The sequence below is a fragment of the Mixophyes fleayi genome, chromosome 5 (genome assembly GCF_038048845.1).
Source record: "Mixophyes fleayi isolate aMixFle1 chromosome 5, aMixFle1.hap1, whole genome shotgun sequence".
Lineage (NCBI taxonomy): Eukaryota > Metazoa > Chordata > Amphibia > Anura > Limnodynastidae > Mixophyes > Mixophyes fleayi.
The window spans coordinates 264,135,333-264,160,628 of record NC_134406.1 but is presented as its reverse complement, the minus strand read 5'-3'; the positions used below and the strand labels follow the sequence as shown (position 1 = coordinate 264,160,628).

At 41.4% G+C, this 25,296-nt stretch overlaps 1 protein-coding gene across 2 annotated transcripts; it reads left to right on the top strand.

The window, feature by feature from the left end:
- Window positions 1-63: 63 nt before the first annotated feature.
- On the top strand, window positions 64-25,296 carry ATAD2 (ATPase family AAA domain containing 2). Of its 2 annotated transcripts, none has more exons than XM_075214029.1 (28): window positions 64-535; window positions 5,952-6,100; window positions 7,420-7,472; window positions 8,065-8,233; window positions 8,762-8,864; window positions 9,258-9,348; window positions 10,325-10,474; window positions 11,217-11,340; window positions 11,551-11,661; window positions 11,826-11,934; window positions 12,144-12,259; window positions 13,436-13,610; window positions 13,691-13,779; window positions 14,347-14,506; window positions 15,326-15,416; window positions 15,551-15,865; window positions 16,136-16,271; window positions 17,243-17,429; window positions 17,998-18,183; window positions 18,368-18,503; window positions 18,603-18,799; window positions 18,953-19,112; window positions 19,284-19,406; window positions 19,849-19,992; window positions 21,051-21,395; window positions 22,696-22,829; window positions 23,211-23,339; window positions 24,180-25,296. In XM_075214029.1, exons 1-28 carry the CDS (start codon window positions 350-352, stop codon window positions 24,213-24,215), a joined length of 4,104 nt encoding a protein of 1,367 aa, XP_075070130.1. In that variant the 5' UTR covers window positions 64-349; the 3' UTR covers window positions 24,216-25,296. The 2 variants fall into 2 exon arrangements, with proteins under 2 accessions (XP_075070130.1, XP_075070129.1); XM_075214028.1 differs by having other exon boundaries at window positions 22,693-22,829.

Genomic DNA, 25,296 nt, shown 5'->3' with positions numbered 1-25,296 from the left:
GCGTGGCCTGCTGACATGTGACCAATCAGATCCATTCCCCACTTCCCGCGCTAAACTCAACTTCAGCAAAAGGAAAACAATGTATCCTGTCGCCGAAAATGTTTCACCGCGACAAATAGTTCCCGCAGAGTTGTCTCTGATGTCCGCCTCTTCACCCCGCTCTGTGTCTTATAGTGACGGCTGCTGATCAGAGGACAGGCAGCGGGATTTTGTAGGCCTGATCTGACTCTCCGTGGGGTGCTGGTGTGTGAGCGGGGCCCAGGCGCGGAGGGATCTGGCGGTAGGTTGGTTGGTTGTGGCGCCAGAATTTGGAAGTGTTCGCGGTAGAGACGCAGCGGCGGCCGCAGAGATGGTTCAGTTACGGAGCTCGTCGGGAAGTAAGAGCGGCCCGGTGCCCAACTACCGTGAGGGGCACAGTATGCTGGACTCCAGCTCCGACCACCTCAGCCTGGAGAGTCCGGGGGCGAAGCTCCCCAGGTGCTCCCGGAGAACTCGCAGCGATGGCCCCGTGGAGGAGGACGAGCAGCTCCCCGGTGTAAGTATCACCGGCCGGGGACAGGGTCTGATGTGTGGCCTGCCCGGTAGTTGGGGTGGGTGACGTCTATGTATGGGGGGTCTGTGACGTCTATGTATGGGGGCTCTGTGACGTCTATGTATGGGGGGGTCTGTGACGTCTATGTATGGGGGGTCTGTGACGTCTATGTATGGGGGGTCTGTGACGTCTATGTATGGGGGGGGGTCTGTGACGTCTATGTATGGGGGGGGGTCTGTGACGTCTATGTATGGGGGGGGGGTCTGTGACGTCTATGTATGGGGGGGTCTGTGACGTCTATGTATGGGGGGTCTGTGACGTCTATGTATGGGGGGGTCTGTGACGTCTATGTATGGGGGGGTCTGTGACGTCTATGTATGGGGGGGTCTGTGACGTCTATGTATGGGGGGGTCTGTGACGTCTATGTATGGGGGGGTCTGTGACGTCTATGTATGGGGGGGTCTGTGACGTCTATGTATGGGGGGGTCTGTGACGTCTATGTATGGGGGGCTCTGTGACGTCTATGTATGGGGGGCTCTGTGACGTCTATGTATGGGGGGGCTCTGTGACGTCTATGTATGGGGGGGCTCTGTGACGTCTATGTATGGGGGGGTCTGTGACGTCTATGTATGGGGGGGTCTGTGACGTCTATGTATGGGGGGGTCTGTGACGTCTATGTATGGGGGGCTCTGTGACGTCTATGTATGGGGGGCTCTGTGACGTCTATGTATGGGGGGGCTCTGTGACGTCTATGTATGGGGGGGCTCTGTGACGTCTATGTATGGGGGGTCTGTGACGTCTATGTATGGGGGGTCTGTGACGTCTATGTATGGGGGGGTCTGTGACGTCTATGTATGGGGGGGTCTGTGACGTCTATGTATGGGGGGGTCTGTGACGTCTATGTATGGGGGGGTCGGTGACGTCTATGTATGGGTGGGTCGGTGACGTCTATGTATGGGTGAGTGGGTGACGTCTATGTATGGGGGGTCTGTGACGTCTATGTATGGGGGGTCTGTGACGTCTATGTATGGGGGGTCTGTGACGTCTATGTATGGGGGGTCTGTGACGTCTATGTATGGGGGGGTCTGTGACGTCTATGTATGGGGGGTCTGTGACGTCTATGTATGGGGGGTCTGTGACGTCTATGTATGGGGGGTCTGTGACGTCTATGTATGGGGGGTCTGTGACGTCTATGTATGGGGGGTCTGTGACGTCTATGTATGGGTGAGTGGGTGACGTCTATGTATGGGGGCTCTGTGACGTCTATGTATGGGGGCTCTGTGACGTCTATGTATGGGGCCTCTGTGACGTCTATGTATGGGGGGGTCTGTGACGTCTATGTATGGGAGGTCTGTGACGTCTATGTATGGGAGGTCTGTGACGTCTATGTATGGGGGGGTCTGTGACGTCTATGTATGGGGGGGGGTCTGTGACGTCTATGTATGGGTGAGTGGGTGACGTCTATGTATGGGGGGGTCTGTGACGTCTATGTATGGGTGAGTGGGTGACGTCTATGTATGGGTGAGTGGGTGACGTCTATGTATGGGGGGTCTGTGACGTCTATGTATGGGGGGTCTGTGACGTCTATGTATGGGGGGTCTGTGACGTCTATGTATGGGGGGGTCTGTGACGTGTATGTATGGGGGGGTCTGTGACGTGTATGTATGGGGGGGTCTGTGACGTGTATGTATGGGGGGGTCTGTGACGTGTATGTATGGGGGGGTCTGTGACGTGTATGTATGGGGGGTCTGTGACGTGTATGTATGGGGGGTCTGTGACGTGTATGTATGGGGGGCTCTGTGACGTGTATGTATGGGGGCTCTGTGACGTCTATGTATGGGGGCTCTGTGACGTCTATGTATGGGGGCTCTGTGACGTCTATGTATGGGGGCTCTGTGACGTCTATGTATGGGGGCTCTGTGACGTCTATGTATGGGGGCTCTGTGACGTCTATGTATGGGGGCTCTGTGACGTCTATGTATGGGGGGGTCTGTGACGTCTATGTATGGGGGGGGTCTGTGACGTCTATGTATGGGGGGGGTCTGTGACGTCTATGTATGGGGGGGCTCTGTGACGTCTATGTATGGGGGGTCTGTGACGTCTATGTATGGGGGGTCTGTGACGTCTATGTATGGGGGCTCTGTGACGTCTATGTATGGGGGCTCTGACGTCTATGTATGGGGGGGTCTGTGACGTCTATGTATGGGGGGGTCTGTGACGTCTATGTATGGGGGGTCTGTGACGTCTATGTATGGGAGGTCTGTGACGTCTATGTATGGGGGGGGTCTGTGACGTCTATGTATGGGGGGGTCTGTGACGTCTATGTATGGGGGGGTCTGTGACGTCTATGTATGGGGGGGTCTGTGACGTCTATGTATGGGGGGGTCTGTGACGTCTATGTATGGGGGGGGTCTGTGACGTCTATGTATGGGGGGGGTCTGTGACGTCTATGTATGGGGGGGTCTGTGACGTCTATGTATGGGGGGGTCTGTGACGTCTATGTATGGGGGGGTCTGTGACGTCTATGTATGGGGGGGTCTGTGACGTCTATGTATGGGGGGGTCTGTGACGTCTATGTATGGGGGGGTCTGTGACGTCTATGTATGGGTGAGTGGGTGACGTGTATGTATGGGTGAGTGGGTGACGTGTATGTATGGGTGACGTGTATGTATGGGTGAGTGGGTGACGTGTATGTATGGGTGATGGGGGTCGGTCACATCTATGGACGTGGGTGACCTGTATGTATACCTGCGAGTGTGTGGATCCCTGTACCCTTGGTTTAGGAGGGGGGGGAGGATAACATCAGTATCCTTTCATATGATTTGCAACACCTTAGAGTATCTGACTTAACTGTTAAAGCTGATGATTCAAGCCATTTGTGTGTGAAATATATATGTATGTGGGATCATATATATGTTTGTGTGTGTGTGTAGATATAGATATGAATGCTAGCTGTTGAACCTGGTGTTGACCAGGTTTAAATCTTCAGGTTATTAAGTTATCAGTGGATGTAATTCAACATTTTGAATAATAGCAACTTAGCAGCTCTTCAAACACATCCATGAGGTGCCGCCCAGTGTAGTTTTGATATTAAGGGCTAGATTTACTAAACTAAACTGCGGGTTTGAAAAAGTGGAGATCAGATTCTAGCTGTCATTTATTTAGTGCATTCTACAAAATGACAGCTAGAATCTGATTGGTTGCTATAGGCAACATCTCCACTTTTTCAAACCCGCAGTTTAGTAAATATACCCCTAAATGTTATCCAGATCCATCCAGTGGACGGCCTAGAACAGGCTTCCCTGGTCAAAGGTCTACCAAGCGGACACCGATGGGAGGACTGACCTGAAGCCTCCTAAAACCTGGCCAGGATCTAACTGGACCATCTCGTGTTGGTTTCATCCCAATCGTTGCAGGGATGTTGAAGATATTTGCAAAGAGAGAAACAAGCAAACGTTATATAAATGTGTGAGTGTATGTGTATAAAATACACACATAATTTAACAGCTTCAGCCCTTATTTAGAAGCAAGCCCTTGTAGTAACCTGCAAATAAGGTGTAAATGTTTTCAGTTTTTTAGCGGCGGCAATTGAATATATAATAATCTATCCTATCCTAGTTGTGCTTTGTTGACTAAAGTGTCTAAATTGCAATTATTGTTTAGTAACACTTGGTCCATTTGGCATTAAATTGGGTTAAGCAGTTAACAGTTTAATTTAAAAGGTAAACATCTTTGGAGTTTTTTCACCTTGTCATATTTTAATGATCAATAATACCCACTTGTTGCTGAATGCATCATGGAAGCAGTTGCTGTGTAAATGCAAGAACATATATTTATCATGCTCACATTGGTGGTTGTTTGAAGCCACATCAGTATAATCTGTATCTTAACTACACATTCCTGTGTGGCTACCTCCTGTCCTTCTGGCTCTGCAGCCTGCAGTGCTAGATTGGAGTAGTTGATAATACTGATAATTAAAGACCTATTACACTACTGTTTATTGTATAGACAAGAGATTGTCTTTCACCTGTTGCCTAAATCTATTGTATTGTTCGTATTTTCATATTGGAAGATGCATTTACTTTATTTTTTGAGAACTTGATAACGTGTGTGTGTTTTATTTTTTTGGGTGGGGGGGTGGATCTTTTTGCAATGATTACACTTAGTCGGCCTTATTTATGATGTATGGCATGAAAAATTTAAAAGCCTCATTGTAAAAGGGTGTTCATTGCCATTTTCATACAATAACACTTGTGACAAAAGCTGGCTCTGGTCTTATGCAAGGTAAGATGTACTGAAAGGAGTTACCAATGTAATCCATTCTGTACATCTACAGACGAATTTCTTATCACTTACGCTTGTGTGTGTTCTACAAATCTAATTTGTGGATTTAGTTCTGTGTGTTGTACAACTATTGTCTTGTGTAAATATTTGTGAAGGACACATCACCTTTATTTGCTTTTGTGTTAGGCTGGTGTCACACTTGTTTTTAGAAGCTGCATATTTCTGCTGCTTGCAATAGCTCAGAAATTTTGGAAGAGTATTAGAGGTTAGCGTTACCTCACAGCGCTGGGGTCATGGGTTCGATTCTGACCAGGGTCCTTAGTGTTTTGGTTTACCCCCACAATCCAAACACATACTGGTATATTCCTTGGCTTCTGACAAAATGTTCCCCAATGTGGGGTAGGGAATTTAAACTGAAATCTCAAGTGGGGCAGGAACTGATCTGAATGATAAATATTCTCTGTAGGGCACTGCGTTATGATTGACGCCATATGATATCTGGTTTTTGTTGGCCAAGAATAAAGTTGACGTCTTATCACTTTATTTAGAGAAATGTCTTATCAATTTTACTTAGTGACACCTTTATTTACATTTTATTTAAAAATATTCTTGTTGCCTATGTGAGCTCTGGTACTAAATTGTTGCATTCTCCAAAGTTATAGGTGTAACTTTCCTTGATAATGATGTTGGTAATAGCATTTGCTATAACTTTACATGCTTATAAGAGGAGGTATCATTGCTTTAAGTGTTGTGGTAATGTAAGGTTAGTACAGTACCTTCAGCGGATGCAATTAAAATACTAAAGCATCAATGGGCAACATGTGGCCCTCCAAGCCTACAGCTTCTTTCTGCTGTATTGTCAGATGTGTTTATTATAGCTTGTAACACTTGTGCCTGTTGATATGTTATTACTTATTATTGATATTAAGAATAATGTGCGGCCCTTCTGAAAGTTAGAGGGGCCACCCCATGTGGCCCCTGAAGTATACATCAGGTTGCCATCACTGTACTAGAGGCTGCGTAGACACAGATATTTTTCACTTGAAACAATGCATGCAGGGCCCACTATATATTGTGTAACGCTCTTGCTACAAAGTGCAATGGATTTATTCTTTGCTATCTGTTCCTTACTTAGGGTTCCTCTCCAAAAAATGAAGGTAACCATGATCTGCGATCACCAACCAAGAGAAATGCAGAAAATGGGCATAACTCTTCAGATTCAAGCTTGGACAAGTCTCATGAAGCGCTGACCATGAATAATACAGAAGAGAAAAGGTTTACTAGGTAAGATGGAAAAATATGGATTAGGATAATGTACCCCTACTATATTATAAGGATATTATAAGTTGCTGAGATGTTACATGACCTAATGAGTCATGAATCTGAAATATAAATTCAAATGGCTTGTAAGAGGGGGCATTAGGAATTTTCCTAATAGACATCGAAACTCGCTATTTATACAGATGTTGCATATTAGCTTCACCTGTATTCTCTAGATAATTTGTCTAAAATCCTCATCTTCTGATCTGTTAAGACTTTCTTCCCTGGTAGTAACTACTGTGGGAAATGTTCTTCACAAAGTATATGTACATGGCTTTTGCATGTAATGTGCAAATTATACCACATTCATACTGCCTGGTTATTGTTGTGTCCCAGAGCATCCCAGCTCATTAGACCCCGTTCATACTTCACCTTGGACCTGGGAAATTCCTGGGTCGACCCTGTTCATACTGAACCCAGGTCTGCGCTGGCAGGAAGTGAGTCATCACAAGAGGAGCTTTGATTGGGGGGGGGATTAGAGACGCTAATCAGCCAAACAGATCCTTTTTGTGAGACCTGGGTCGCACCGTTCACACTGTGGCTACCCGAGATGGACCCGGGAATAACTCTGCAAAAGTCCCTTGTCATCAGATATAGGTCGATGCAGGGACCCCCTGTTCACACTGAGCTGGTCGTCGGGGCGCCCCAGCAATATCCCGGGTTTTTATGGCAGTGTAAAGTACATGTGGTTTCCCTATACATGTCAGTATAATTCTATGGTGTGTGTATGTATATATGTGTGTGTGTATGTATATGTATATATATATATATATATATATATATATATATGTATATATATGTATATATATGTATATATATATATATATATATATATATATATATTTATTTTGATTGACGCTCTTACTGTACTGATGGCAACACAGGGCACGATGGAATTAGACTTCATTAGGTTAATTTGTTTCCTTGTGATGGTCAAGTTAAAATGTATTTGCTTTAAGAATTTTAAAACCTAGAGTGACCATGACAGCATTAGAGGGGATTAAATACGCATTAAGGCTTCATATGTGTCAAATTTGTGTACTTTGCACGAAAACTGGTCTCCCTGCTCCATTCAATGCACATAACATATGTAAATTTGCTGGACATGAATAAAACGCAAGTTAACAAAAGCATTTAACGTTGTTTCACTGGCCTTCAAATACCAGGGGGGGCCCAGCCATGTGGTTTTGCATCTTTACTAATGGCACGTGTTTTGAACAACAATAACATGTTTCATTCTTGGTTCTCATACCTAAAATTGAAACTTATTTCTATCTGTGCAGGAGACTGGCTAGATTACAGGCAGATGCAACAATAAATGGCAGTTACAAAGAAGGTAAGTCTTCTGATATATATTTTGTAATATTAAATCTATATACTATTTTGTGATGCTAAGTTTTGTCTGAATGCTATCTAAAGGGGATTAGAGCCAGTCTGTAGACAATATTGGTTAGCGCTAGTTAATGTTCTCCATCACAAACTTGAGCACTGCAACAGTCCCCATACCCTCACCCCCATGGAGAGACAAAACAGTTGTGTTTTCAGTTCCTTATTGTGTTGCTATAGATGAGATCTGTATTCCCTCGATTCCCCTGTAGAACCCCACACCCCTCTGGTAGACACTACTAATCCCAGAGGACCTAACGAAGTCTTAATTGCTAGTCAAACTTGCACTGCTTATATAGAGATGCACCAAATACTCAAATTACTGTTGAATAAGAAAAAATGGCAACAAAAGTGAATGTGTACTTTAATCTGTCTGCACCACTACTCAATCTGAGGGTTGTCATGTTGGTGAACTGTTTCTGGGAAAAAGTGAATCTTTATACAGAACAATATTTAATTCTTCAGTGTCCTGCACATGTCCATCTTTCAATTTGTAGAAAACTGAACTACTCCACTTATTTAATTTCTTTTTCTTTAAAAAGATGAGTTGCCGGCGTCGGAGAACAGACCGCTGAAGAGGACAAGGAGTGCAGAGAAAGCCAGTACTCATGAAGAAAACGGTGATGTTGAAGTCCGCCGGAGCGGCAGGATCAGGAGAAGTCGATACAGCACCACAAATCAATCTGTGCTGTTTGACAAGTTAATCACAAAGTATGTACTCTTTATTTGCTTTGTTTTCTATTGTCGTGACCAGTGAGTATTGTTGTGACCATAACAGTTGAGCTCATTTTTAATCTCTTAAACACAATTTGGTTGGGGACACAACCTGTTCTGTGTCCTTTCATCTCATGTTTAAATGCTAAATTTATTACTTTGTTACCTGTCCCCAGATCCTTTTCAATTTCATTTTATTTTGAATATTTACTGTTACAGAACCCTACTGCCCACCACCCCACATCTAGCTACACAACACTATGAAAATCTACGGACTCCATGTAATTACTTTAATAGCACAAACACACACTTGGGTAAACATGATGGCTCATGTGAGATTGTAGAACTTTTGTCAGATGCGGGCCCTTGATTTGACTCTTAAAAGCAACAATAACAGTATATTTGTATGTTATATATGGTTGTGTTGCATTAGTTTTACACATGCTCTGCTAATAGTGCTTAAAAATGAAGTTCTAGTGTTCTCACAATTAAAATGTGTATCTTGTTTAAACCTGTCTCTTTCAGCACTGCTGAAGCTGTTCTACAAAAAATGGATGACATGAAGAAGATGCGCCGTCGCCGTTTGCGGGAGCTTGATGATCTTGGCGTCTTCAATGACACTGTAGAAGTAAAGCTGATTACTTTCCTGATTATAAACGAAGGGTTAAGTTACCTGTCAGGTCAAATTAAAGCTACTATGCTTTGGCCACAGGGTGGGCCTATGAGTGTTGAACTAGAGAAGGCAGCAATTTCTTTAAAAAATAAATAAATTGATAAATAGTTTTGTATATGGCTTTCATTCTATCCGCCTTTGGATTGTTATTGGCTTTCTTGTAATTTTTACTATTTGAGGGGATTATTCTGTGTTTAAATGCCTGATTAAACCAAATGTAATCCAATAGTCACACGTACACGTCTCGTTATCTGTCACCGTTTTCTACTCAATCTGAAACTTATGTTAGTGATACCAATAGAGTTTTGTCACCAGGCTGCTATTGACACATATTTGTCTTTTGTTAAGGAGAATGTTGATATGTATTCTCGTGTCAAGCGTAAACGTAAAGTTCCACAACTGGATGAGGAAACCACAGACAATCAAGAGGAAAGTGGAGGTAAGCCAGGGACGGGTCACTGTTTCAGTGGAATAGTCTGCAGGCTAAAGGCACTGTTTGTGTTTTTGGCCTACACTGCCATGCCTTAAAAGTGTTCTCTTGCTATTGTTGGAACAAATATGTAAATGGGCATTGTATGATATGCAACATTAACTTTGCTTCCCCTTGGAAATGTCAGCACAAGTAGACATCACCTTAGATGTCAGTGCGGGGCATATGGTGATCTGATTGCAGACTTGCGAAGCATTGCTTTTTATTCTGTTCACCATGCCAGACTAATCTAGAACTATCCTACAATAGTCGCTGTAATTTGCGCTCTAAAATATGTGCTCATGGGTTTGGTCATGACCTTTGATTTAATAAAGTACAGATAATGGACATCACAAATAATACTTTTATTTCCAATACATTAGTAATCGGATAATTTGGGGGTATAGTAACTATTGCTGTAATAGAAAGAAGGGCAACTGTTTCCATGATATTCAAGTAAAATCTATTTATGTTCGCAAAACATCTTTATTCTTTTGGAGAAACTGAGAAATTAAGTTTCCGCTGTACCATGAAGCTAAACTAGAATGGCCACGAAGGCATCAAAATAGTTTTTTTTTTATTAAGATTATTCCTAGAACAATGGGGGTGCACTTTGAAATTGAAGGGTGGGATCTGATGTGTACATTATCAACATTTTTACAGGAAGGGTGATGGATCCAGGGAATAAGATCCCTGCATTTGTGGTGAGGACTCTTGCGGTTAAACAATTAAAAAGCGTGCAACAAAATGTGTTGGGTCTAAAATAAAATACGTTTAGAAATGTATGTACACAAAGGTCACACAAAATCGACCTTGTTGTTTATTTTTCTGTTGTCAGATTTTGTTTCCCGTTAATATTCACGGAAATCTGAATTTATAGCGGTCTGGATTTTCGTTAGTGTTTGCTCAGGCATATGTAAAATATATTTCCTTTGTGATCTGCTAGAGTCCTCTGAAGAAGCAGAAGACCAGGAGGATGACGAAGATGAGGATGAAGACGAAGATGAGGACGAGGATGAGGACGGAGAAGACAACCAAAAACGTTATGAGCTGAGACAGAGAAAAGCTGTGGTGCCGTATCAGGTCCCATTACAGGGTAAATGAAGGAGGGACGAATACACGGACAGTCGTTTTTCAGAAAAAGTAGATTGCAAATTCTGCAGCCTTAAATGGTTTCCTATCGGTGTCTTCACAATTGTTCTTTGATTAATTATTAACGGATTGCTGGATTTTTTTTTGATTTTTTTCGAGAAGTACCTGGAGAACTGGATTTGTACATCCAGCAAAACCATCCAGGCAACTCGTGTGCATTATCACTTGATTTACTCTACTAGAGCAGTTAGTAACAGTGATCTATTGTTATCCAAGGAGACTTTGTGATGCATGTTCAATAGGGGGTTGATTGGCATTGTCTGGAATTATTTTTTTTGTAAATTTTATGGCCTTGATCATTATCACAAACAAATATGCAGGATCATGCGTATTCACTTTGATGTGTTGTGACCGATTGTGCTCCTATTTAGTATTAAGCTTACATGTATATCTATCGGTAGAATAAAAAAATCTAATTACAATTTCTGCTTTATGCAGAAGTGCAAAATCCATGATCTCACAGCTGCTCTAAATAAGATGGAAAAAGCCCCCTTTGCAAACAACATTGTGCTCTATCACAAACTGTATTTGTTAATGTTCCTATTTCAGAATTGTTATTGCTTATTTTAAACATACATTCAAGCAACGTGTGTGTGGGTTGTCTGCTGCTTTCTGGAAAGGGTTCTGAGTGTTACCTGTCTTGTGCAGTTATGTTTTTGTGACTGGCTGAACTGTTTTATATGCAGAGCCCAGAAACCATAAGAAGCAGGATATGTTTTACACCAGCTCCGCATCGCCAACAAGACGACGAAGATACCGGTTTGGGTCCGCTGGGCCCAGAAGTCCTTACTGCAAAAGGCGTCTTAACAGGTTAGGAAGGCACATGCTTCTATGTATGGATACTGAAATCCGTTCTAGTTATAGTACAGGGAATCGGCAATGTCATTGGAGCCAGGTTTTGTTCTATACGTAACAAAATTGGAGGTTTGTGGATCTGCCGAAAATGTTGTCTCTGTAATTTCAACTGGTCATGTCTGCACCTAGCTTAATGAACATAATACCACCTTCTGGTCCCATTAGGAGAAGACATGCTATACACAGCAGTGACTCCACATCCTCATCGTCTTCATCTGATGATGAACAACACTTTGAGAGGCGTCTTAGTCGGAGCCGTAACAAGGCCATCAGCCGGTACGTTGTTTTCCCTATTGTAGGGTATAACTAAATACAATTAGTTCTTATGGCTGTTTTTGGGGTTGACCTGCCTTTATTATAAGATGTTGGCAATTACAATTGGCAGCAAAAGTTGAAATTGGGATAATTTTTTTTTTTTTTTTATGTTTCCTTTAATGAAGGTGTCTCCCAATGAATTTGCATAGAGAAGATTTAAAGGGACTTCATAAAGATCGCATGAAAATTGGTGCCAGCCTGGCAGATGTTGATCCAATGCAGATAGATACATCTGTAAGTGTGGAAAGCATCTCTGCCTTATTATAAATGGATTTTGTGTAATATACAGTGTTTTATTTTATTTAGCATTTCTGTAATGTATAAACTAACCTGGATAGGGATGTGGCTATATATCTGGAAAAAGAAATCTGATTATATGGCACTTTTTTTTTTTTTTCTGTTTTTTTTTCAATTTACGTGATCATGCGGACTTTGTTTCCTAGGTGCGGTTCAGTAGTGTTGGCGGCCTCTCTAAACATATAGCCTCCCTAAAAGAGATGGTGGTTTTTCCGTTACTGTACCCGGAAGTCTTTGAAAAATTTAAAATTCAACCTCCACGGTATGTTTGGCATTGTTTTTTTTACCAAAATAAGCATAGTTTGTAAATATCAGCCTTTTTGGTAGAGCTTAAAGTACCCACACCAGCGGTTTTATTTAAAATATAGCTTCATACAGTTTTACAGATTTGTCTATATACCCAGGATAATCTATATATGATCTTGATATATTGAGCATGCGCAGAAAAAAAATGGCTTAATTCCTTCTTTTTTTTTCTTTTTTTTTGTTCAAGCTACACCCCCTCACTGCTCTTGTTTTTAATTACTGGATAATGAAGATTGAGATTTATACACTTAAGATCTTTTTGATTTGTGTAATTTAAGGTGTTTTATGTACCAAGAACTGTAAAATATCAAATGATTTCATTGCAAGAAAGAAATTGCAGTGGGTGGGGACAATATAAGTATCTTTTATTAAATATTCTATGTGAAGCTCTGTGTATGTTGTAGTTATTTAAATTGCAGTCTAAATTTTCTATGACCTGAACATACACTAGGGGTTATTTTGTCGGAAGCCAATTAACCTTCCAGTATGGTTTTTGGAATGTGTAAGGAAGTCCTGGAGAAATTGAACAAAACTAATATCTGGAAAATGTGTGCCCTGGTCCTCTGTTGCAAATGCAGTATTTTCATTGTGTGCATGACTAGTGTGAGCTATCAAACATGTGAGAATTTATTTTGCTTTTATTGGTGTAGAACAGTGTTGCTGCTGAATACTGAGCATTTGCTTTCAGGCCGCCCCTTCCACCACAGCACCAAAGCATTACTTGTGTGATGAGTTCAAAATATGAACTGAATTGAAATCCCCTTACCCACTGGTGTTTTACGCTAGTGAAAGCACATATATCGGTGATGGGCAATAACTTTGAGCCTTCAACTGCGGCCCCCAGCTCCTTCCTGCTTTCACTTTAAACAAGTGTTAATGATCTGTTATTACAGATAAGTTTTTCTTTGTTTAAATGTATCCTTAACTTATTGCTGAGATTTAGGGTAATGTGCAGCCCTTTTGAAATTTAGAAGCGTGTAACCTGTTTCCTATGATTGGTGTAAACAGTCAGGTGACGGAACCTTTTTGGTTCCAATGATCCCATGTCTGCTTTTGCTGGTTGGAAGCCCTTGCCGAAGCGTACAATGATGTTGTATGTAACTACCCATGGCACACGTCTGTTTTATTTCAGAGGCTGTTTGTTCTATGGCCCTCCTGGTACTGGCAAAACCTTGGTGGCTCGGGCCTTGGCTAATGAATGCAGTGTGGGCGATAGAAGAGTCGCTTTCTTCATGAGAAAAGGAGCCGACTGCTTGAGTAAATGGGTTGGAGAGTCTGAGCGACAGCTAAGGCTGCTCTTCGATCAGGTAATCCATGTTTCTTTGCTCAAGCTTAAAATGTATGTTGTAAAACGTATAAAACATTTCTAAACCAACCCTTTCTTTAGGCTTATCAAATGCGTCCATCTATTATCTTTTTTGATGAGATTGATGGCTTGGCACCTGTCCGATCAAGCAGACAAGACCAAATCCACAGGTAATATGTGGTGTATTTTCTTTACCTCTCGAACTCCAGCTTTTGTTCCATATAAACCCAATGTTATAGAGAACATGATACATTATTTTATTACACAGTAATAATACATAAGGGCATTATAAACATGGAGCCCTATTACGAAGTAAAGGAGTTTTGCTGGCAAATCATTTGAATGCTACCGAGCCTTGACTACTAATGTGGTTCAATAAAACCTACTGACTTTAGTTTAGTCCTCAAACCTAAATATAGACAGCACTCAGGTCTTTCATAGTAGTAAAATTATTTGTTTTTGAATTTATTTATAGCCTGAGCAAAATTTTTAAATACTATTTATCTTTACTGTAGGTAAGCGGATGAGTCTTTATAAACTTTTTTTTTTCTTTTTTTTTGGTCAAGTGTAAAAGCTTTGCACTGTTTTCTACCTAGATTAATTAATAACCAACATCTGACTACTTAATTTCCATTACTACTTAATTACTTTTTACTGCCATATGGACCCTGGTGTTACTTTTCTTTGCTTTTATTCTTGCTTACATATTTTTGAGTCTGTTATTTTTGAAACTTCAGCTCCATAGTTTCCACGCTGCTAGCCCTTATGGACGGTTTGGATGCCCGAGGAGAGATTGTAGTCATAGGAGCCACCAATAGACTTGACTCTATTGATCCAGCTCTCAGACGACCTGGACGGTTTGACCGGGAATTCCTTTTCTGTCTGCCAGACAGAGATGTAAGTGAAGTGTTTGAAACTTTTTTTTGTATGTGTGTATGTGTGTGTATTTATCTATCTACAGGCCGATTTTCTGTATGTGTTTGAGACTTCTTTTGAATACCGATCTCCATGCTCTGACCTCTTTCAGAAATGGTGGGTGGCAGGGAGTTCACGTACAACCTTTATACATCCCGGTTATAGCTAACCCTTTACACTCTTGTTCTCAAAAAGTTTGTATTTAGGGAATGTTTCTCTGTTCGTTTTTTCTTTTCTCTCCTGTGGGGCTTAGTTAGAAAAGAAACAGTACCCTGCAGGCAGGAGTTTGACTTGAAGATTTGCCAAACTCCTGCCTGGGCCCTCTAATACTGTATTGTTGGTCTACCCCAACAGATTCAGAGTAAAGTATTTAATATAAGTACAAAATTCCTGTTTTAGGCTTTATAGTGATAAAGTTAAACTATTAAAAACTGACAAGTCTGTTTTAAAAGCAGTTTTTGCTATATCCTATAATAGCACAGATGGGGGCTTATAAGTTCTGCATACAGGCAACTTCTTTAAAATACGAACACTTAGGGGGAAATTCAATTGACACTGTTACACTCACGTGTAACACTGTCCATTGAAGTCCCCCCTTCATCTTCAGGAGAACATTGCTCCTGTGCTATGGGTTTTTTCCCTTTTTGCTTGTCACATAATATGTAGCTTCCACCTCACAGGAAAACCTCACTTTTTAACTTTGACCATTTTGCCTTCCTGTTCTGGTAATAACATTGTGTCATGTCTTCTCGGCTTTGCATCCTTGTTGTGTAATGGTTTTTGCTTTGCTTTTATTGCCAGGCAAGAATGGAAATTCTAAAAATTCATACAAAAGAGTGGGATCCAAAACCAGCGGAAATATTTTTGCAAGAATTGGCTGAAAAGTGTGTAGGTAAGTAGGCATTGGTATAATCTGATTAAATCCTGTCATAGCATAAACATTCTGTATGTTTATATACATATGAATTCTCCTTGATGTGATAAGTGTATCTGATTTAAATTTTTCTACTTTTGTTTTGTCTGTAGGGTATTGTGGGGCGGACATAAAATCTGTGTGCGCCGAAGCGGCCCTGTGCGCTTTACGCAGACGTTACCCCCAGATATACACCACCACAGACAAGTTAATGCTGGATGTGTCTTCCATTAAAATCACAGCTAGAGACTTTGTTCTAGCTATGCAGAAAATTGTGCCGGCGTCGCAGAGGGCAGTCGTCTCACCTGGGCAAGCCCTTACATCCATCATCAGTCCTTTGCTTCACAACACACTGAACAACATTTTGAAGGCTTTAAGGAACGTTTTCCCACATGTAGATGAAGGACTTCACAAAAAAAGAGATTCTGGTGTGTAGAAACGTTTTGATCTTGTAATGTTAATCCCTTTTCATATACCAAACTGCTATTCACTTTTCCAGCCATTTTCATAAGCAATGGATGCCTAGAGAATGAATAGTTCAGTGGTTTGTGTTCTTTATTGTATGCAAAGGTGAGATCTTTGGACTGTATATTGGCCAAACCGTGGAAGTTCACTAGCCGTATCAATTGTTTGAATGAAGTCACAAGTTCCCAGCAATATTGTGGGTTTTTTTTTCATTACTTTTTCTTACACTTCAGCCTTTTCAAGTCCTCTGTTGGATGAAGACTTGCTATATAGCGATGATGAAGGACCCTCTGTGTTCGAAAATGGGATCCTTCATAAACTCCCCAACAGCAAACAGAAAGAAAGTCGTCCATTTCTCCACCTTAGTGTGTAAGTTTAACTGTTGGCCTGAAAGATTGTGTTTAAACGCCTGTAATGTCATTGGTGTGGTGGCATGAACTGACAGATGTAGACCTTTTGCGTAACCGGCGAATGTTGAATTGGTGAATGCTTCTATCACTGTAGCTGCTTAGTTTTGTTACAATGCCCTGGTCTCTGCTCTTGGGCCAACATAAGTATTTACTACGTCTGTGTGCCGGTAATTAGAAAGCCAGGAGCACACTGCAACAGTGGGGTGTAGTAGGTGGACTTTGCATGGGCACATTCATTTTTAAGTTGATGAAGCATAGCTCCTCCCCAACTATGCCCCTCACATCTGGAGCCAGCCTCCATTTTAGTGTTTTGGCAGTAGGGCATTTTATTTATATTATCCTGCCAATTTTTGTTGTCATTAAAAAATTTACCTTTTTATTTTTACAGTGCAGGGACCCTTTCCGAGTGAATAGCCTGTGGGCTTCTTTCACTCTGGGTCCCTGCGTCGGGCTGCTGGACTTCCAAATTATCAGCCGCTCCTCGCAGCCAGAATGGCGTACTGCCCTCTTCCTTGCAGCGAGCAGATCTGTTCTCATAAAAAGAGTACGGCTTGGCGGGGGGAAGGTCCACGGGACCTCTCCTGTAAGGAGAGGGTGTTGCTATCTGTCGTAGCGCTGCACGGGCACAAACTGATGTGCGCACATAGTATTGACTAAGTGAAGTCTGCGTCACGTTACCATTTAACCCTTTCAGTAACATTTTTGCAACAGCAGCCACCAGGTAGTTTCTGCAAGCATGGAATGAACGCTGGTCTCCATAAATGTCTAACTGGGTCAGTGCTCAATATGTTAAGTGCTTGCAATGTTGTGTTGGTAAAATCTGATGCCTCCCCCCATGTATGCATGAGAAGGGGCTTTAATGGTAGATGTATCGTAAGCCTTAAGCTATGGTTTACAGACACTAATGCTACTGTTATTTCTGCTGTCCAGGAACGCAAATCATCGGCCGACGTCCTACAGACCCAGACTCTTACTATCGGGGAGCTCGGGGCTTGGTCAGGGGACACACTTGGCACCAGCAGTCATACACGCTCTAGAAAAGTTCACGGTGTACACTCTAGATTTGGCCGTTCTGTTTGGTGTTAGTGTGACTACTCCAGAAGAAACCTGTGCACAGGTAAAGTCTGCTGCTGCGTCCCACCATGATTATTGCAAGTCATTTATTAAATGTGCGTAACTGTAATGGCGTTGTTATAAAACTGGAATTTTTATTTTTGGCTTGTGATAATTAAATGCTTTTCCAAGTTAGACCGTGTCAGAAGTACAGGGAAGTGAAACTGTTTAGGGGGCTCCTTGTTGTACGCTGCAGGTTTGGAGGCATGAAGAGGGGGTTTGATTGGGCAGCTGATGAGCAGGAGGTAGGGGGTCGGTTGGGCAGCTGGTGAGTAGGGGGTAGGGGGTCGGTTGGGCAGCTGGTGAGCATGATTGGGGGGGGGGGGGCGCTAGGGGTGTCTTGTGCAGCTCCTGAAGTTAATCAGATTGCGTATCACTGGTGTAAATGGATGGATATGGTACAAGGGACTTGTAAATTAGTAATCTGGGTTTTGTCAGACCTGTAGGTACAGTGAGTGTGAGTGGTACACAAATGAGGCCAGTGTGAGGTGCCGAGGAACCATTCGAACAAATATTACTGAATAGAGCACTGCAAAGTTTACATGTGATTTGTAACCTGCTTTTACATATAGCTTTTTCGTGAAGCAAAAAGAACTGCTCCAAGCATCCTATATATTCCACATATCCATTTGTGGTGGGAGACTGTTGGCTGCACCCTGAAGGCGACATTCATCACGCTACTTAAGAGCATCCCATCCTTTTCCCCCATCCTTCTGCTGGCAACATGTGACGTGAACTATTCTGATCTTCCTGCTGAGGTAAGAGGAACATAAACATGTCTTTCTAAGTCACACTAACTCTATACAGTCAGTGTATCTTGTGTATCACTGGAACCATCATCACTCTTTACGTAATATATTAGATATTTCTCTTTCACAGTTTGTATCTCTGTACGCAGCCTCCTGTTAATTAAACAGATTGTCATGCTGATTCTCCCCTTAGCTACAAGAACTTTTTCTGGATGATTATGGTGAAGTATTTCATGTCCAGCTGCCCAGCATAGAGGACAGGAAGGCGTTCTTTGAGGATCTCATTTTAAACCAAGCTGCCAAGCCTCCCACTTCCAAAAAGAAGGCAGGTTAGTAATAGCTGGTAACTTTGTTCTAAAATCTTTTGTGTTGGAATTTACAATTGTTTCCGAAGCATAACTATTTGATTTATCTTCCCCGGTCTTTAGTTTTGCAGGCTCTTGAGGTATTACCCGTAGCTCCTCCTCCTGAACCTCGTCCACTGACCGCGGAGGAGCTAAAGCGATTGGAAGAGCAGGAGGAAGAGACTTTTCGCGAGTTGAGACTCTTCCTGAGGGACGTCACCCATAGACTTGCCATCGATAAACGTTTTAGAGCTTTCTCAAAGCCCGTGGACCCTGAAGAGGTAACGTGTGGGGGGGGGGGGGGATTGGCTTGCACTTTTTCCTATGGCACCTCTGTGCATATAAAATAACACACAAATGGAAAAGTTTTTAGTTTACATTGACTTTTGTAGTTCACAATAAGGTCACAGATTTGGCTTTTTTGTTTTTGTCAGGTTCCTGATTATGTCACAGTTATTGCACAGCCAATGGACCTTTCTACCATCCTTAGCAAAATTGATCTGCACAAGTATCAGACGGTGACAGAATATTTAAGAGATGTTGATCTTATATGCAGTAATGCACTGGAGTACAATCCAGACAAGGATCCTGGGGGTGAGTTTCCACGGTTCTTGCTGTTAAAAATATCTTCACAAATTTACTTAAATGTGTTACTTTCTCCTGTAGTTTTGTTGGTGGTGGAAATGTCAATGTATCAAATATATTCTGTTCATCCTGTATCTAAAGAAGGAATGTGACTGTTTTAGGTTTTTTTCTGTACCACAGATCGTTTAATCCGCCACAGAGCGTGCACGCTAAAAGATGTCACTTACGCCATAATTAAACAGGAATTGGATGAAGAATTTGAGAAGGTTTGTGAAGAAATTCAGGAATCTCGCAAAAAGAGAGGTAATTTTCTTTAGGTTTCTGTGCAGCTTGCAAGTGACAAAGATGGACAAGTGTTCTGTTGGGGTGTCAAATTAGGCAAAAGGGACTCCACAGCCATCCACTAAATTTTCAACTTAGTTTGTGGAGGGTGGGTGCTAGGCTGGGTGCTAGGCTGGGTTCTCTTGGCCTACAGTGCTTTAAAGCTAAACCTTTATCTATAAAGTTATAACTTAGCATTGTGGAGAAGCTGGGGCAGTTACATGTGACCAGTAGGGCTCCGGAAATGTTTGCAAATTAGAACTAGTGAATGTTAAAAGAATCAATGGAGATTTTCTGTAATCTGTTTTAAAATCGGAATTGTTGGTCAGACTTCATATACCATCGATCTTAAAGCTGTCTAGGTTTCACGAGTATATATTTTTTTTAAGCACTTCATCAACATTTTCCTCCTTTCTCAACATAGGTTATTCTGGTTCGAGATACGCGCCATCTTATTACCATGTACTACCTAAGAATAATACTCCGGATGGAAGGAAAACGGACGTGGCGCACACTGATAAACTGGCAAGGTCTGCAATACCTGTAGCAGCGAGTACACCCAGTGCAGGTATGTAGTGATGTCATAATGTAGCCTGCTTTGCAAAAATCCTTTTTTTTTTCTTTTTTTTTTAAACCTGTGTTTAATCTGAAACTTTCAAGGCTCTTGTGTGTACTTTCATTTTTTGGTAGCTGTATAACAGTATTCTGAACTCGCACTAGAATTTGCTCTGAATGACTTAAGTATATGCAGTTGGATTGCTCTTTTCTGCTCATTTATAAGCTGTTAAACCTAAATTTTATCTCTGGAAATCTCCTGTAAGTGTGCAGACTGAAACTTGTGGGCACAGAAAAACAAACCACTACCGAGGCAGCAACGTTGTAATTTTCTTGATTTGTAACAAATTTGTGGATCTTTACGATATTCACCATGTGCCCTGCGCCCAATTTACAAAACACTTTCTACACTTTCCAGGCAAACTTCTGTTTCTTAAATCCAGCTCCAATGAATGATCCACACAACACCAGATAATGCATTGTTATCCATTTGACACCTCCCTAGTGGCTGTGTAACGCTGACATTTTTCTCTCTGCTTTTATTACAGGTTTTATTTAGGTAAAAATATTAAATAGACTTATTGGTTTAAATGCCAGGCAGTCAACATTGGGTGTAGCTTATTAGCGGAAAATGCTGTCCAGTTGGAAACAATATAAACTACTGAGCAATTTTATAGCTCAAATCGCTGATATACCAAGCTGATATTAAGCATTATAAGCTCCCAATGATTTTCCAGGTAGACACTGACCATGTGTAACGCTGGTATATAGCTAAGGGCTATGTGACTTTCCCAAACACTTTTTTACATCTCTTCAGCAATTATACCCAACTGCGACCATCTAAATACAGTTTCTTCCTTTACCTTTATAGGTTGTCCGATAACGACAGTTCTCTCCCTTAGTGATTGCACTATATAATGTTTTGTACTTAAATTTAATCGGATAACTGTCACAATGTTGAAACTTTTCATTAATTCTGTTTAAATGTAATCTGCAAAGTGCAGTTCACATTTCGTTCAGTACCTACCTGAATCCTAAAGTTTGGTTTGTGTTTTCACTTTGCAACCATAGCGAAGAAACGATATAAGAGAAAAAATCGTTGGAGTTCAGGCTGCTGTGGTAGTAAGAGAAAGAGGGTTCTGTCCAGTCCCCGGGATAATAATAAAATTGAGAAGGACACTGAAAGTGACGTTGAACAGGACCTTGAAGAGTCTAGTCTAGACCAGACTGAATTAGAACTTAATGATGAGTCCTCAATGGAAGCAGAAACTAATACCTTAGGCTGTGAACCTTTAACTAAGGAAAAGGAAAGAGCCCCTCCCAGCACAGATCCATCTAATACCACTGCATCTGAGGAACCGGTCAAAAAAATGGAGGAGTCTAGACCCGAAAATGGTCACCAAGTTGAGTCAAATGGTATGTCTTATTACCACTCCCTTTTATTTATTTGCTACAAGAGTCTATAAAGGGCAAACAGTTATGCGTCGCCTTCTGTGCCACAGTTCATATGATCTGTGCACATTCCGTTGTATGAATAACCGTATTGATTTTGGCATCATGAAAAATTGTCTTTGTTGTAAGCTGTGCAGCGATAAGATATTGATGGATTTAATGATAAATAGTCGTATGTGGTGATGGCTGGATATGGAGGATTCTCCATATCCAGAACTACAAGTCTTGTCATCTCCCTCCTTGATTATTGTCAATGTCTTCCTCTTTGGCCTGCTTGTCACACTTTTGTTCCTCCATCAATCTGTCCTGAAAGTAGCGTCGGGTCTAACGTTCCTCATTTGCTGCGCCTCTCCGTAAATCCCTCCACTGTCTCTTTTCATTCCCTCTAATACAAGCTGCTTACTATCACCTGTTAAGTCCTCTTTAATGTCTCTGACCTTGTCAAGAGAAACTCTACTACGTTATGCAAATTATAGTTGCTGCTCCACCACCTCGCACTCCCTCTCTCAAGACTTCACCCATGCTCCATTATAACTCCCTGCCCCGACTGACCAGACTTGCGCCCCCCAGCCTTCAGTCTTTCAAGTGCTTCCTCAAAACGTTCTTGCTTGCCTACCCAGCCCCATCCTAAGACCATTCCAACCTCACGCTCCACCTGACCCTTCCTCTTTTCCATCCACCTGTATTGTCTCGATTTGCTGCTGTGATCCATCTTAAACTCATACCTCTTCCACCCCTGTTGGCTGTTTGCTTCCCTACCCCATTAAATATTATGTTTCCTTGTCCTCTGTAAGGTTTCCTTTGTTCTAGTTGTCTTCTAATGTACTTGCTTTCTCTTTCTTGTATTACAGATTTTATGGTTTCTTTTGACCTTTTACTTTATTGTTTTGGTCCTTCTTTGTTTACATTTTGATTGTACGGCACTGCAGATTTTTATAAATACAGTGTAGGTGACTTGATTACATCATCAATAGCCAGTATTGGTTGATGAGCTGGAAACTACAACAAAGTCTGTGCGGTTCCTAATAGTATAGCTTTGTATATAACATGCACAATGGTGGAAAGAAAAGTTCTGTACAGCAATAATACCTGTCCTCACCAGTGGAAATCTGTCTGTATTTGGCAGAACAAGCTGTCAACAGGTTTAAAATGAAGACTGAAGTTGGGCACTTTTGATGCTGTTTCTGCTCTAGACATGAGAACTGTTCTTGTGTTATCAAATAATTTAAATCAAACCACTAATGCCATCTCCTTTTGTCAGTAGACGTTTGTGTTCTGAGAATGACCCGTGGGCGTGAGGCACAAGTGAAGCAGCAGCAACTCATCAGTGTGGAAAAAATCATGGACATACTGTCTGAGCCAGTACCGGCTTTTCACGTCAATCACCAGCAGCTGAAGGTACGTTGTATAAGGTTTTGGTGTATACTGTAGACCACATTAAAATGGGACAGAGAATAGAAAACTGAAATGTGCTTGTATAAGAATTCCTCCATACCGTCCAAGGCAAACACATACAGCGAGATGGTCCTGCCCATTCCCAGCATCGGATAGTGATAAGGTGGACTAATAATACCCACATCCCTACATTAGAAGTAATCTGCTCCCCTGATGTTTATCTGTATCACCCCCCCCCTCAGCATTTTGGAGTTTGAGAAAAATACACTTGTGATTTGTTTTTAAAGTGTACAATTTAGAGCTGTAAGGAAATGAGGACCTGGATTAAGATGCACAAATGATCTGCACATAAAATGCATTTACATTGTTTCATTTCCCCTCCAGGTACTCCTGAACCAAGCTGTTGAAAAAAGTAGTGGATATAATGTATTACAACTGGAAAAGTTGTATGCTTTGCTGAGCCAGTGTATCTACAGACATCGTAAAGACTATGACAAAGCTCAGTTGCTTCAGGTAAGTCTGTTTGTGGTGTGAGAGTAATGTGTGTTTTTATAATCTTCGTACAAAGTAAAAATTATATTAAAAACAGATTTTAGACTAATTGAAACTTTTAGGGCAAAGGAAGGCTCTTGTGATGCTGAAACTGTTTGGTTATCTGCCATTCTTGTCTGTCATCTAAGTTGCTGGGTCCTTGTGGCCTTCTGCAAACCAGTTGCATATGAAGCTACAAGATTTACTCCTTCACCTGTCTGAGTGAAGGCAGTTGGCTTTGTAAGAAGAGACATCCTCTACCCTCTCTAGTGCTCACACATCTGGATGTCTCCAGTAATCTCTGCCGACTAGTTTGCTGTACGAGAAGGTGATTTCTTTTACTTCCTGCTCTTTAAATTCTTCCTCTGGATCCAGTAAATGATCATGACATTTGCTTTCTGTGCTATATCAGTCTTGCAGTCAAGTTTGTCTCGTGGACATTTTTTGTTCCTCCTTAGGAGTGTTTAGTTCCCTACTTTTTATGAATATATATCTAATGTGTTATGTACCTGGCTAGCAGAAGTATTTGTACATTATTGGCTTTGTTACGATTTATCACTAGGATCAATCCCTCTTACAGTAGTTAGTGTACAAACCCTGTGGAAAGCATCTGTAGATTGTATTAGTAAGCAGAAAAATGTTTTGGCTGAGATGGTTACTTGTGTACAGACAGTAATAGTAGACCATTCTCTTCCAACAGGGGTAGGTTTTTTTGGGGGTATAATAGTATTTCCTTGTGCTTTCTATGACCATTGTACAGATATAGCTGCTAAAACAAATGTCTTGTGTATCCAATTTAACTTTGTTTTTGTTTTGTTTCAGGAAATGGAACGAGAAATGATACATTTCAGAATCTGAGAGCACTCAAGTCAGCAGATTTCCAATTGCCTTATTAAGATTTCATTTATATAATATATTAAAAGTTTACTTGTACATATTTACTGTAACACTTAAAAGCCAAATATGTAATATCAATTGCTACCTGTTTTGATGGTTGCAAAATATGTTTTTAGTGACACAAGCAAATGTGTATATATGTGTGGGAAATTTTTAAGTTTTGGATAAATTCCCACTTGCCTTTTTAATGCATTTTGCTGCATACACAAATGACTGCTTTCTGAGTTTGGAGGGGGGATGTTCATTATGTGCACCAAGCAAAGAAAAACTGAACTATACTCTCCCCACATGAAAATAAAGAACATGCAGATATATTGAGGAGAATAATAGTGAGCTTGTTTAATCATTATGCCGTAATTAGTCTTGTGCGGTTAAATGCTACTATGATAGGATATAATTCTGCTTAAAGTTTAACAAGGAAAACTTGCCACGGTCACAATGGAAGAGGAACACATAGCTATGAGAGAGGGATTCATATTTTGAAGTGTAGAACACAGTAACATGGGGAATGTCGGGTATATGTACATCTCATCATTGCCTCCAGCAGCAACCTTGTCCTTCCGCTTTGTGACCGACAGACACACCAGTCACTAGTGCTAGAGGTTAGTGTAGCCTCTGTAACTTACTACAAGCGAGTCTGATTATTCAGCAGGTTCATCAGTATAGTGACAGTATTTCATCTCGCAAAGAAGATTAATATTTACTGCAAACCCCCCTTGCACCAAATGGTAAAAATTAACCTCCACATGCCTGTTCCCTGCAGCTGCTAAATTGTCATTTGCTTATCAATTTCTGAAGCCCCAAAAACAAATGTATTCAGTGCTGCCAGCGACTATTTGACCATTTCTATTGGCAGCAAATTATACATTGTCCTATTCTATGTGTATATGTATATAAAAGTGCACAATGTCTTCCTTTTTCTTATCCCATGATGTATGTTGTGTTCACCATTCTTTGGTGCACAGAGCTGGTTTTATTCACGGACTGTGGGTGGTGTAAGTTTGTTTGTACTTCCTCTAATGGAATTAAAGTGTCCTCTTCA

Coding starts and splice junctions, on each gene's coding strand:
- ATAD2 (XM_075214028.1), top strand. CDS start 350: ATGGTTCAGTTACGGAGCTCGTCGGGAAGTAAGAGCGGCCCGGTGCCC. Junction 15,866..16,135: donor TCACAAAAAAAGAGATTCTG/GTGTGTAGAAAC, acceptor CTTACACTTCAG/CCTTTTCAAGTCCTCTGTTG. Junction 23,340..24,179: donor ACAAAGCTCAGTTGCTTCAG/GTAAGTCTGTTT, acceptor GTTTTGTTTCAG/GAAATGGAACGAGAAATGAT.